We start from the raw sequence: 12,514 nt of genomic DNA, 5'->3' as shown, positions 1-12,514 counted from the left end.
TTTAAATGTCTTAATTTTTAAGTGGTTTATGAAACACTGGCTTAAACAAAAATAAGCATATTTCTTTAATCACAAGATCTTTCCGAGTCCTTAATTTGCTAATGCACACTGCTTATTTCTTAGAGGAAGATAAGACCCAGGGACATGGACTAGGAAATAGTGCTATTGAAAATGTAGACTTAGTAAGAGCTTTTTAGAACTGGGTAATGGACATGCATTTTAGAGAATTAATCAAGATACTTTATGCATGTGTAAATATATAGAATGGATAAAGCTCTAATATTTTCTTTTATAGCAATTATCACAGTGTGCTATTATGGATTTATTTGCTTAACTGTTTATTCAACATTTATCTCCCTCACTACCCAGTAAATTCATTACAGCAAGGGCCATAGCTGTTTTACTCACTAGTGTTTCCCACTGTACAACCCAGCACCAGCACATTGTAGACATTTAATAAATATTTGCTGAATAAATAACTGTAAAAGAAAGATGTCTGGAAACAGTATACTTTCATATACTATTACTTTGGGCAGTAATACTGAGAGATGGTAAGGGTCTGAACTAGACTGACTGGTAAGGAAAGAAAGGGAAGGACATTGAATGTCTAATGTAGAAGGTAAGAAAGGAGTAGTAAAAGATGGCTCCAAGGTACAGAATTAAGAGAACTAAAGCACAACTAATCAAAACAAGAAATCAAGAAGGAAATCGCAATGTTTGGTACAGAGTAGGAGCTTAGTAAATATTTTCAAGCTCTGCTTTCGACAAGTTGAGTTTTAATTAAGGATAGATAGCTTATTAGACAGTTAGAAACTAAATCAGGGATTCTGGTTTATGTTAGGAATCATTCATAGAAAGAGACTATTTGAAGTCAGTGGATGAAAATTCCTGGGAAGTATGTGTAGACGTATTGCTGCTCTTAAGAAAAGTCACTTGTCTAAAAGCAGAACTCGGAAATATTTTAAAAGCTTTTTCTTCATGCCAGGCACCATGCTGTCCTTGATTTCTTGTTTGGATTGCTGATGTGACAATATCAGCCTTAAGGACCACAAGTGTGTTTCTCCTAATATCAGTCCATTGATCTTCATGAAGACAAACTGGTTTCCTTGTATTGATAGCAAATCAAACTGTGGATAACAATTGCAGGCTTTCAGATATTGTAATGAGAAGATGAAAACAAACCGATGAAATCTGACTGTTTTTGAAATGTGATCATTTCGACAATCAAAAAACAAACAAACAAGCCTCAGATGCTCCACTTTGAGTCCTAGAATCACCGTGTATGTTGTCTTGATAAGGAGGTTTCAGAGATGTACTTCAGGTTGGGTTAATGGTTTTAAAGATGTTTCTTGAAGTAGGACATGGAGAGAGATTGGCAGTTTTCCACATCCCTGTGGCACACTTAGTGAAGCAAAGGTTTCTCAGTGAATAAATTAGAAGCATTTGTCATTTGAAAAATGTAGAACTGTGCCAAATAATGAGGACAGCCAGAGTGTTTATCACAAGGAATCTTGGAAAGATTGAACTTCCTTTGTCCCTTTATCTTTCCAGGGATGGAATATTAGGCAAGGATAATAGGGGCATACGTGGATCTAAAAATCTTAAGGAATGCAAAGATCGTCAAAGTTGGGCATTTTGATACATATATTCTTATTTCTTGAGTTGACTACTGCAGGCAAAATTTTCATGTGGTTGGAATTCTCTTGGGTTTAAATTATCAATAGAGAAGGATTTGAAGAATGTCACAAGATGAATCTTTTTGCTACTTCACCTGGGTTAGGCCGTGTTAGCGAGCCCTGCTCTTGAAACGCATCTGACTTAGGCAGAGTGTTAAAAGGGAGAACTGTTGACTGCAAGTTGTGCTTGTAGAAAAAAAAGGAAAATCCCCTTTAGCTATTCAATTAGTTGTTGTTTATTTTTAATATGATTCAAGAGAGAAGAGAATCCATGCAGTGAGAATCCAAAAAATGATGCTTTTATCTTTGATTTCAAGGAATTTCCTGGAAGGACATTAACAGGAAAATGTGAATATTTGTTTTCCTCTTGCCTTTTTAAATCCCTTTGAAAAACTGAAAGATCCAAGGATTCCTCTTTTGGATGTTTGCTAAGGATGTGTAGTAAAATAGGACATCAGATTGCTTCTGAGTCAAAGTCCACACAAGAGGTGAAGCGAGTACCTAGCTAGCTAGTGCCACCTAGAAGGACTCCATGCTCCTGTGGTATACTAGACAATGGTCATGTTTCAGAAGGAAAGCTAGTCTATGCTTCTATATATTAGCAGTGTCACACTTACGTACTTTCTTGTATGTTGTGTTCTACTTAATTCCTGAAACACTTTCTCCATTCTACTTTACTACATTTCCCCACTTTTGACATTAAAAAAAATTAAAATTAACTCTTATCACTAGATAAAGCAGAACAATGTTATTTCCCTCACTGCTACCCTTTCATTTTGTTCATACCTATGAAGTATTTTATGCATAAATAACTATCAAGTATGTGTGTGTGAGTGAGTGTGTGTGTGTTAGAACAATTAGTAAATTCATGTCTTGGTAAATTCTCATATGCTGATCTTTATGTAACATTGTTAATGAAATTCAGGGTCTGAAAATGGAAAAAAATGGTTAAACAATGGCTTTGGAGTAAGGAGACATGAGATCTAATCTCAACTCTATTAATTAATCTCTGTGTGACCTTCTGCATGCCATAGACTCAGTAGACCTTGATTAGTTTATTACTGAATATGAAAAATAATATATGAATGCCTATTTCTCATGAAAAAAACAAGGTGATAGATTATAAATTGTTTTGAAATTTTGCAAGAACTGTACAAATAAAATTCATTACAATCATCTTTAGCTCCCATATTCATTTACTAATGCAATTAATATTTCTTAAATATCTACCCTGAGCCAGATACTAGACAAGTTACTGGAAATATACATTGTTGAACAGGCTAAACATGATCCCTGTCCTCACAGAGGTTTCAATGTAGTGAACAAGATTGATATTGAATAAGTAATTAAAATGTGATCAAAAGTATTACAACATACAGTTGGAACATATAGAGAAGAGGGCATATAGAGCTGGAACAAATTGAATAAAGAGAGTCTATTATTGCTTCTAATCTAAATTTAAAAAAAAAAGGAAATTATCCCTATGCAAAGGCAGCCCTATATCTGAAGTCCCTAGTATAAGAAAGGTCCTGTAGTCTTAGGAATGCAAAAGAAGCTGTGAATATAAAGAGCACAGAAGTAAGAAGAGTGGTACCTGGCCAGGCTGCACAGGGGGCTGGGTGTGAGCATGGAGGGCAGCTGTCAGACCACAGGACCATATCGTACTTGTAAGCCACAGTAAAATATTTGGATTTTTGAAGGGAGAGAGGAATCACTGAAGTATTAGCAGCAAGAGGATGACATAATAATGTTTGCATTTATCGAGGTCACTCTAACTTCACTGTGGTGAGAGGACAATAGAAAGAGAGAGACAAGTACAAATGCAAGAGATAATAATTTTAACTAAGTTGCTGGGCAGTTGAAATGATGAACAATAGGCTTGAATCAGGATATGTTGAGGCTTTTGAAGGATTAGGACTTGGTGACTGTTGGATGTGGGAAGTGAGGGAAGGAGAGGCGTCAAGAACAATGCCAAGGTTCCTGTCTTAAAAAACTAGGTGGATGGTATTGTCATTCACTGAGACTGAAGACACAGGAGGCAGAGGAGGTTTGGACAGAACAGTAATTGCTAACACTTAGTGAATGCTTAGAACATGAAGACACAATCCTAAGTGCTTGGTATGTTCTCTGTTACTTTAGAGATGACTAAACTGATCAAGGGAAAATAACATGCTCAGTCACACAGCCAGGGAGTTGGTTCCAGAGTCCAAGTTCTTGACCCCAATGGTGGACTCCATGCCTTTGAAGAGCATCACTTCAATGTTGAACATGTGATGTTTGTGATGCTCATGAAACACAAAGTGGAAATGATGAGGGAAATAAATTTGAGTAGAAATTTGAAAAAATTTACAGCCATCAATCATCAAAGTTAAATGAAAAGAGTTGGGAAAGGTGAATGAGGTTGTAAAGGGGAGAGCATACAGTTAGAAGGGCAACAAGCCTCGTGGTGGACAAACTCTAACACTACAAATCTCGGTGTTCGGTAGAGAAGACGGCACCCTCTCAAAAGACGGAAATGGAGGAACTGAAGTGGAAGGATAAATGTCAGAAGAGTGAAGTCAAGGTAGCCAAAGGAAGAGTGTTTCTGAAAGAAAAATGTAATTCTCTGCCCAATGCTCCTAATAGGTCAAGAAGAGATTAAAAGTATGAAGGAGATTAAAGAAAAACCTTTTCAAACGTGGAATTTAATCTCCCACCTTCCTTATTTGTCTATACTAACAACCACAATTCCACTAACCTAAAAAGAATTTTAAAATACATACACTCACAAAGAAAAAGAACGTTGAAGAAAAGACATCTTGAGATAAGAAATTTCAACAAAATTTAAGAAGAAAGGGAAAGAAGATGTAGTTTATATTCAGCCATATAAAAAGTACATTGTTAGCTACATTATGAAGTACACAGAAAGGGATACAAAAATTGATTTGCTCCATAGACCTCCTGAAAGTCTTGGAGTCAACGGGTACCAGACAAAGAACTGAAGAGACTTAGTACTGGAAATAGAAAAATTGACTGAAATCCTATGTACAGAACTACGTAGCTATGCCCCAGGCAGAAGACCAGAGTAGTCTTTGTCTTGCTGCCATTATCCTGCAGTGAGACCTAGCATGCATACAGAGCTTCCAATTAGTTTTTTAGAGTTTTAGTCTTCAGTATTGAAGGACAGCCAAGGATCACCAGACATTTATGGAAAACCCCTATCATGAAAGATTAAGACCAAAAGAAACAAATGGAAAGTAGAACTCAGAAAAAAATGCAAGGAGCAGAGGGTGGAGGGCACAGGACAAAAAAAGTCTATAGATAATATCTTCCAAGAGAAATGAAAATGATATGCCACCCTGAAATGCAAACACGAAAAAAGAGCATGTGTTTAGAAAGCAACAAATTTTTGGACAGTAAAAATGTTATCTGATAAAAGATAATACAGCAGATGGACTTAGAAGATGAAATTGAGAAAATCTCCCAGAAAATAAAATAAAAAGACAAAGACATGGAAATTACAAGAGAAAAAAATAATTGAATTACAGGATAATTCTAAGAGGTAGGTCCTACATTCCGCTAATCAGGATTACAGACGGAGAAATGAAAACAATGAAGAGGAAGAAATCATCAATTAAATAATAACAGAAAATTTAACATAATTGAAGGATAAGTGCTTGAATGGAAGAGTCCATCAAGTACTCAGTACAATGGATTAAAAAAACACATCAAAGCACATTGTCATGAAACTTCAAAAGACTAAGATAGCAATTCTAAAATGTTCTAGCAGAGGGGAAGGTGGATGTGAAACAGAATTTTAAATAGTGATGGAGCTAGATTTCCTGAAAACAACCTTAAAAGTTAAAAAATAATAAATTACAAATGCCTTTGAATTTATAAAGAAAATTATTTCTGACCTGGAAGTATGTATCCAGCCAAACTTTCAATTGTGTCTAGGTGAAAGAAATGAAACCATGGTCATATATGTAAAGGTCTCAAAAATGTACCTACCGCAGATTCTATTTTAGTAAGTTACTGGATGTTATAGTCCACCATTGAACGTTATATTCCAGTAAGTCTAGAAAGAAAAAGACATGAGGTTGAGGAAGTAGCAATGAAACAGAAGAAAGAAATGAAAAATTCACAGAATGACAGTGAAAGGAAATTCCAGAATGTAGAATGTATACACACACACACACACACACACACACACATATATAGTCTAGAAAAGCAACCAGTCCAGACAGGAGCAGGAAGATGTGGTGCTTCTGAAGGGTTTTTCCGGGGGGGCACATAATGACAGATTACAGGTGTTTTACTATATCAAGAGTAAAGTCAGGAAATTGAATTAGTGAAAGTGAAAAACAAACAAAGAAGAAAAAAATAAAACAACTTATAAGGAAACAAAAAGATGTACAAGAAATAAAATGTGATTGAATTACAGTGATATTATCGTCATAGTAAAATAAATACAATTAGTTTAAAACAAAATTGCTGCTTGTATTTTTGGCTGGTTAGAAGTGTGTGGGGATTTGTTGGAAGAAAGGTAAATCTCTGTTACATACCAGAAACCTGGAGTGGAAAAATCAGGGGGTAGCCCTGCAATCAAGTTGTTTAGAAATTTAGGGTGAAAAAAGTTGAAAGTTATTATGTGTAGGGAGCATAAATTAGGAATGGAAGGAGTTGTGATTGAGAGATAGTCCATGAAGCAGATACCAAAGTCATCAGTGGGTTCAAGAGATGGTAAATGAGTGATGTGAAGAAGAGCAGAAAGATATTACTGCCGAGACCAGCACAGGTCCAGGGCTTTTAGAGGATGAGAGGAGAATCAATCGTTTTTAGAGAGCACGGGGGATACAATTCCACTTTCCAACCCTGAGGGTTTAAGGTGTGAGAAATCCACAGGCTCCACTTCTAAAGGCTGCTAGTGAACCACGTTTCAGTTGAGACTTCAAGGGGGAAGGGGCATTCAGGGAAAAGGGTCAGTGAAGTTAGTGACCGTGAGGTAAAAGATAATCTCAGAGCTCAGTTGGATTGAAGGAAAGCCACGGGGAAAGCTCAGCACGTAAGATGAGACAAGGGATAGAAAAGATGACCAGAAGAGCCTACTTTTTGGATCAATGAAAGGAAAAGCAGCCTTAAGCGAATAAATTGCAAAAGTCATAGTGGACAGAGGATACTCTGGCCGAATGGTTCAGGTACAGGCTTGGATATTCTCTTTTTTCTCTTCCTAGTAAAACAGTTTGCAGTGGTAGCAATAGAATGGGTGTCAAGAAATAGCCACTTGGGTCAGCACAAAAGGGTGAGTGCAAGGCAGTGACGACAACATGTGTGAACGATTGATTCCTCAGCGGTGAATCATAGACAGGATACGCACCTTAACTCATCTCTGTGGCATGACAGCTGAGGAGTCAACGTGGTCACCAGTGACAAATTAAAAGCCTGGGAATTTTTCAAGACTCCCTCTCCCCACAGCCTCCCTTCCACCTCTCATTGAATCTATCACCCACGCTTTGGATTCTGCTACTTAAATACCTTTCCGTTCCATCACTTCTCTCCATCCTCACTGCTACTATCATAGTCTAAGTCATCATCACCTGCCTTTACAACTGCAATAACCTCAACAAACAATGACTAGGTGCGTGACATTTGTCAGATATTTGCTGGATGCACTGACTGGCTGCTTACTATGTGCTAGATCCCACTGAGAGGCCAACTTACAATCAAGCCTTTCACGTAAGGTCAAGTAAAGTAACAGTTACCAACTGTGATTCAAGCTCCCAGAAATGAGAAGTGTAGGAGTTTGAGAGATAGAAAGTAATGGAGTAAAGGTCATCTTTTTAATGTTTTGAGTCAACCTTCTACAGATTATCATGTGAAAATAATTATCTGTAAGACCTGACTCATGAACCTGCCCCAAAATGTAATTGTACTAATTTCAGAAGCTAAAGGAGGAAGAAGGATGGCTTTGGGCTGAACTTTCAACATCTCAAGTATATTCTACTCATTTGGCTCCAAATATGACTTAATCTAAGCCATTTGAAAACAAAATACTGCATTATTTTTGTGAACTATCGCTTTCTGCAATAGGTTTATGCTGATAAGCAAAAAAAACCCAACAAATAAAATGCAAGATTTCACAGCATTTCATCGGTTTAACCTAGAGAAAGCTGTGCCACGTTTGTTTTCTCCTGTTAAAACCAAAGGATTCATAAAGATTCTTATTCTGATGTGAATAATCAATTCAGCTCTAATCTGTAGCTCCAATAAAGTGTAGCTTCATGAAAACAGGGACTTTGTTCAATTCACCACTCTCTCCCCAGTACCTAGTTCAATCCCTGGAACATACTGGTTATTCAATTTATGTATGTGGACTAACAGAATAAATTTGAGTCAGAAAGAGGACATGATAAACCTTATAGGTGAAACTTGAATATTTTTGCAGAAATCAAAGAAGGTATGTTTCTTCCGGCAAATTCTGGAAGTTTCTATTCTGCACTGCAATTTGTGTAAAATTGAAAAAATCACAGATCTGTTACAAGTGCTAGCGTAAGCATTGCACTGAGTGAGAATTGTATTCTGGCCCAGTTCTGCCATTCCAAAACTGTGTGATAAGTCTCTGAATCTTTCTGAATCCATTTCTTTATTTGTTAAATGGGAATGAAAATCTATCTTCCAGACCTGACAGGACTGTTTAAGGATTAAGTGATATAATGCATGTGCATGTCCTACGTAAATTTTGAAGCATTATGTAGTTATAAAATACATAGCAGAATTAAGTTTATAACTTTTACATATTATAAAATGACTTTCAAAAGCAGTTGGTTAAACGCTTGTGGTTTTTTTCCTGTTTTTCTCTAGTGCAGTGCCTGGAGATGACCACCAAACGGAAGATCATCGGCCGTCTGGTGCCGTGCCGATGTTTCCGAGGTGAAGAAGAAATCATCTCAGTTTTAGATTACTCCCACTGCAGCCTTCAGCAGGTGCCAAAGGAGGTCTTTAATTTTGAACGGACCTTAGAGGAGCTTTACCTAGATGCCAATCAAATTGAAGAGCTACCAAAGGTAATTTTTGACAACCTATCGATTTCAAAGGCTCGGTATAATGGTAATGCTATCTAGGTAACTGATAAATCATTCAAATTAATAGAATTTTTCCCATGATACTCATTGCCTTTTAATGCCACTTTATTTGTAACTTCATGTGATATAGTAATAACCAATTGAACTCCACAGAAATCATCCTTTTATGGATTATGCCTTGTTATTTTAAGATGGGCTCCCAAGAAAATATAGATTGGTGGGTTGAGATCAATAGTTTCTGCTTAGGAAAGAAAGGGGAAATATAGTACTCTCTATTCTAGAACTGAAAATTTGTGTGTTGTATGTTAAGTTGACATTGTTTTAAAAGCTTGAATGATATGTTATAAGTCTAAGAAATACTTTTACACACGCACGAACACACAGAGAGTTAATGCTATTATGAGAAGCATGCTGTTGTTTCTGGAATTTGGAATCTTTGATTGTTACAAACATCACTGAGTTTATATGGCATCCAACCAATAAATATAGCTAAAATTTTTAATATCAAACTTTACACACATGTACATGCACACTGCCATTGTGACACTGTGCTATGCAAAGAAAATGCCTCTGGTGACCAGAAAAGATTGGATGGTAAGAGATTAGCTAAAGCAAACCAAGGCCACAAGCAGAAGGTTCAAAATCTAAACCACTGGATCCTAATGATCACCTAAATGAGTGACTCAGATTAAGTAGTTGGCATGGCATTTACCTGTGAAAGATTTACGTAATGGGTCAGAGGGAAAAAATGTCATTTCCATCACTTATGCTAAAAATGCATATTAAATATCCAGGAACCAGAAAAGGAATCTTTCATAATTAAAAACTAATTTAATTATCAAAATTTGAATAAAATGTTCTGATCAACGGAAATTATGAATAATTGTTTTCATTTAGGATGATGAATTACAGTGTTTATATAACACTTCAGAGACTAATTCAATCTGTGTTGCTTAATTTTCTGTAGTAAAAGGTAAATATACAAAACAACATGCCTTGCACACAGTAGTCGAAGTCCACACAGCTTATAATTTAGTACTGCTTTGCTTGTCATTTGGAATTGGGAATTTAACATTATAGACAGAGTAATAGACCACCACAGGTGTATACTATATATGAAGTAGTGTAGGAAGAGAAATGTGAAAAAAACGATGAAAAAACCTGCAGAGAAACATCTTGAAATTGAAGAGGAACAGAGGAACATTAAAAAAAAAAAAAGAGAGAATAGAAGTAATTTTGGAAAAGCCAGTATGTGACCAAAATTGAAAGGCACAGACAGTGAATTTGGTAGACGAGGTCAATTTAGCTATATGTAAAAGAGGATGGAACTAAATTTGAGTGCCATACTTAAACGTTTTCTCCATTTAAAACTATCGAGAAATACTTTAGAGATTAAGAACCTAAGTTTTGGATTAGACGAACCTGGGATTGGATCCTAGCACTGCTGATTAGTTGGGAAGTTATTTTACTTTCTGAATGCTTCAGTTTCTTCTTTAGCAAAACTGGGAAAATAACAGCACTACCTCCATGGTTAGACAGATGGTAGATAGATAGACAGACAGACAGATAGATAATATATACATACATACGTACATAAATACATACATACATACATACATAGATGGATATATAGGGTATTTGTTGAGATATGCCTATGCAGCCCCTGGAATAAAAAAATACTCAGTAATTGGTATTTATCGTTCTCCTATCACAGATGAAGGAAAATTTCCATGTTAATTACCCTGGGTAAAACAGTAAGATTTTGTAACCTTTTGAGGTAGTTTCTGGTTATTGACTCTCCAGCAAAAAATGTGTGGCATAGCTTTACTTCTGACTGAAGTCTCCAAAGACAGTTTCTAGGAAAAAACAGTCTTCTGCCCATAATGGGTGATGGGTTATTGACCTTAACAGCTACACCAGCACACTTACGATAGATAATACCAACACTTCCCCAGAGCATTTCCTTGAGTCACAGAATCACGTTCCTAGATCCTTTTTGAGTAAATACAACTTCAGAAATTGATTTATTTAGCCCTCAATTATTATAATAAACAAGTCAAGGCCAGAAAACTTAATTAACTTCTCTTCGGCCACATGGGATGTTAAATTCTTATCCAAAAACCATTACCAAAACTATTACCAAAGACTATGTATTTGGATAGAATGGATTATATACTAGTAACAAGTCAAAAGTTCAGTGGACAACTGAAGTTTTGCTTTGAGCCCTGTGAGCGTTGGCAGGAACCACTGTTCTGCAGGAACCTGTAAATAATAACTGGTCCACACAGGGTAGAAATGCCTACTTATTATTTCTCTTACAACAGTCATCCAACCTCTTCACGAAACTTTATCTTGCTGGAAGAAGTCACTCACTTAAGAAGCAGACCATTGTATTATCAGAAAATTCTGGTTGTTAGAAAGTTCTGTGATATGTTAATGGTGTATATCCATACACCTATCTGTTCATCTGCCGCTTGGCTGGGCACTCAGAGTGCTAGAAGGATTATTAACGCATGCCTTCTCTGGACAAGGAAGTATGCTTCTGGCATTCATACACTTGGCCTTAGAGCTCTTTTTCCCATGACAAGTTTCCAAGTTTCTTTGACCATTTTTTCAAGGACATGCTTTCCAGATGCTTCCTTATTATATCCAATGTAGAATATTGTTAGTAAGCTAAGAAGTGCTGCGGGAGAAAAAAAGCCTCCATATCTAAAGTTGTTTCTCCTGGGAAGAAAACAGACATTGGGAAGCCAGGTCCAGGCGAGGGCTACAGTAAAACAATTGCATGGTGCTCACCACTCCGTGTTGGCCACTCATGCAGGACTTTATAGCTGAAACATTGATCATCTGATATAAAGCAGACATGAATTTATCAAAGAGGGATATTTTAGATGGAGGAAAATTTTGTGTTGGCTTGGATCCAGTCACTGGCCATGAAATAGAAGAAATCCTCTCTGACTTTTAACAAAATAAATGAGCAAGAAAAATGCACCTGAATCATCCCTGCAGCCAGCAGGTAAAATAGAGCTCCAAGTTAATGACCGGCAAATGGGTTCTGACAACTATGTGGGAGCTGTTTGTGCTAATCCTATGCATAAAAGCCAAGCAAGCTCTCTGCTCAGAGCCTTGGTCCCTCCTCTTTCCTTGGCCAGCACTGCTTTTCCACACAGCCTGCTGCTTCATTTCTCTCAGGTCGCCACTCAAATATCATCTTACCAGAGAAGCTTTACTCATTATCTTCTACAAAATAACAATGCCCTCCAGCACCGCCACTTATTCTCCCCAACAAAATTTTAAACAGGCTTAATTATGTCTCTAGAAGGTTTCTAGGGCAATCCAATTGTGTTAACCAGTAGCAATATAGGGCTTAAATATTTTATTGTTGTTATAAATTATCAGCATAACTCTGATACAGTGTATTATTATTTTGCAAAGAGTAAGACCTTTGACAGTGGTCAGAGGTGAGGAAAAACAGGAAATGTTGGTACCTGTCTGCATAGAATGTTCTCATTTAATTTGGTTTTTTTCCCCTTAATTTCTGATGTAGATTCTGGGGGTTGAAGTGAGGTGAAATAATTTTTGTGGCTCCTTCATAATCCACTACCCAATACAGTACACTGTGCGTGCTTTTTCTTCCTCTCAAACCCTAAGTACTTTATCCATACAAATTAGAGCTTCCACATAATATTTTCTCAAATTAAGGAATGTGCTCGCTGACTCTAGAAGCAGTGAACGGAGGGAATGTCAAAGAACACACTTTCACACGTGTGACAGCAG

At 36.7% G+C, this 12,514-nt stretch overlaps 1 protein-coding gene across 7 annotated transcripts in view; it reads left to right on the top strand.

The window, feature by feature from the left end:
- The window catches only part of LRRC7 (leucine rich repeat containing 7), a 430,080-nt gene that overhangs the window by 148,371 nt on the left and 269,195 nt on the right, over window positions 1-12,514 (top strand). For all 7 annotated transcript variants that reach the window (XM_064493462.1, XM_064493461.1, XM_064493460.1 and 4 more), the window contains exon 3: window positions 8,517-8,719. In XM_064493462.1, the coding sequence (XP_064349532.1) occupies window positions 8,517-8,719 (203 nt within the window). The remainder of the gene's footprint in view (window positions 1-8,516; window positions 8,720-12,514) is intronic.

This window comes from Camelus dromedarius, chromosome 14 (genome assembly GCF_036321535.1).
Source record: "Camelus dromedarius isolate mCamDro1 chromosome 14, mCamDro1.pat, whole genome shotgun sequence".
NCBI lineage: Eukaryota > Metazoa > Chordata > Mammalia > Artiodactyla > Camelidae > Camelus > Camelus dromedarius.
This window is presented reverse-complemented; position numbering and strand designations above follow the sequence as displayed.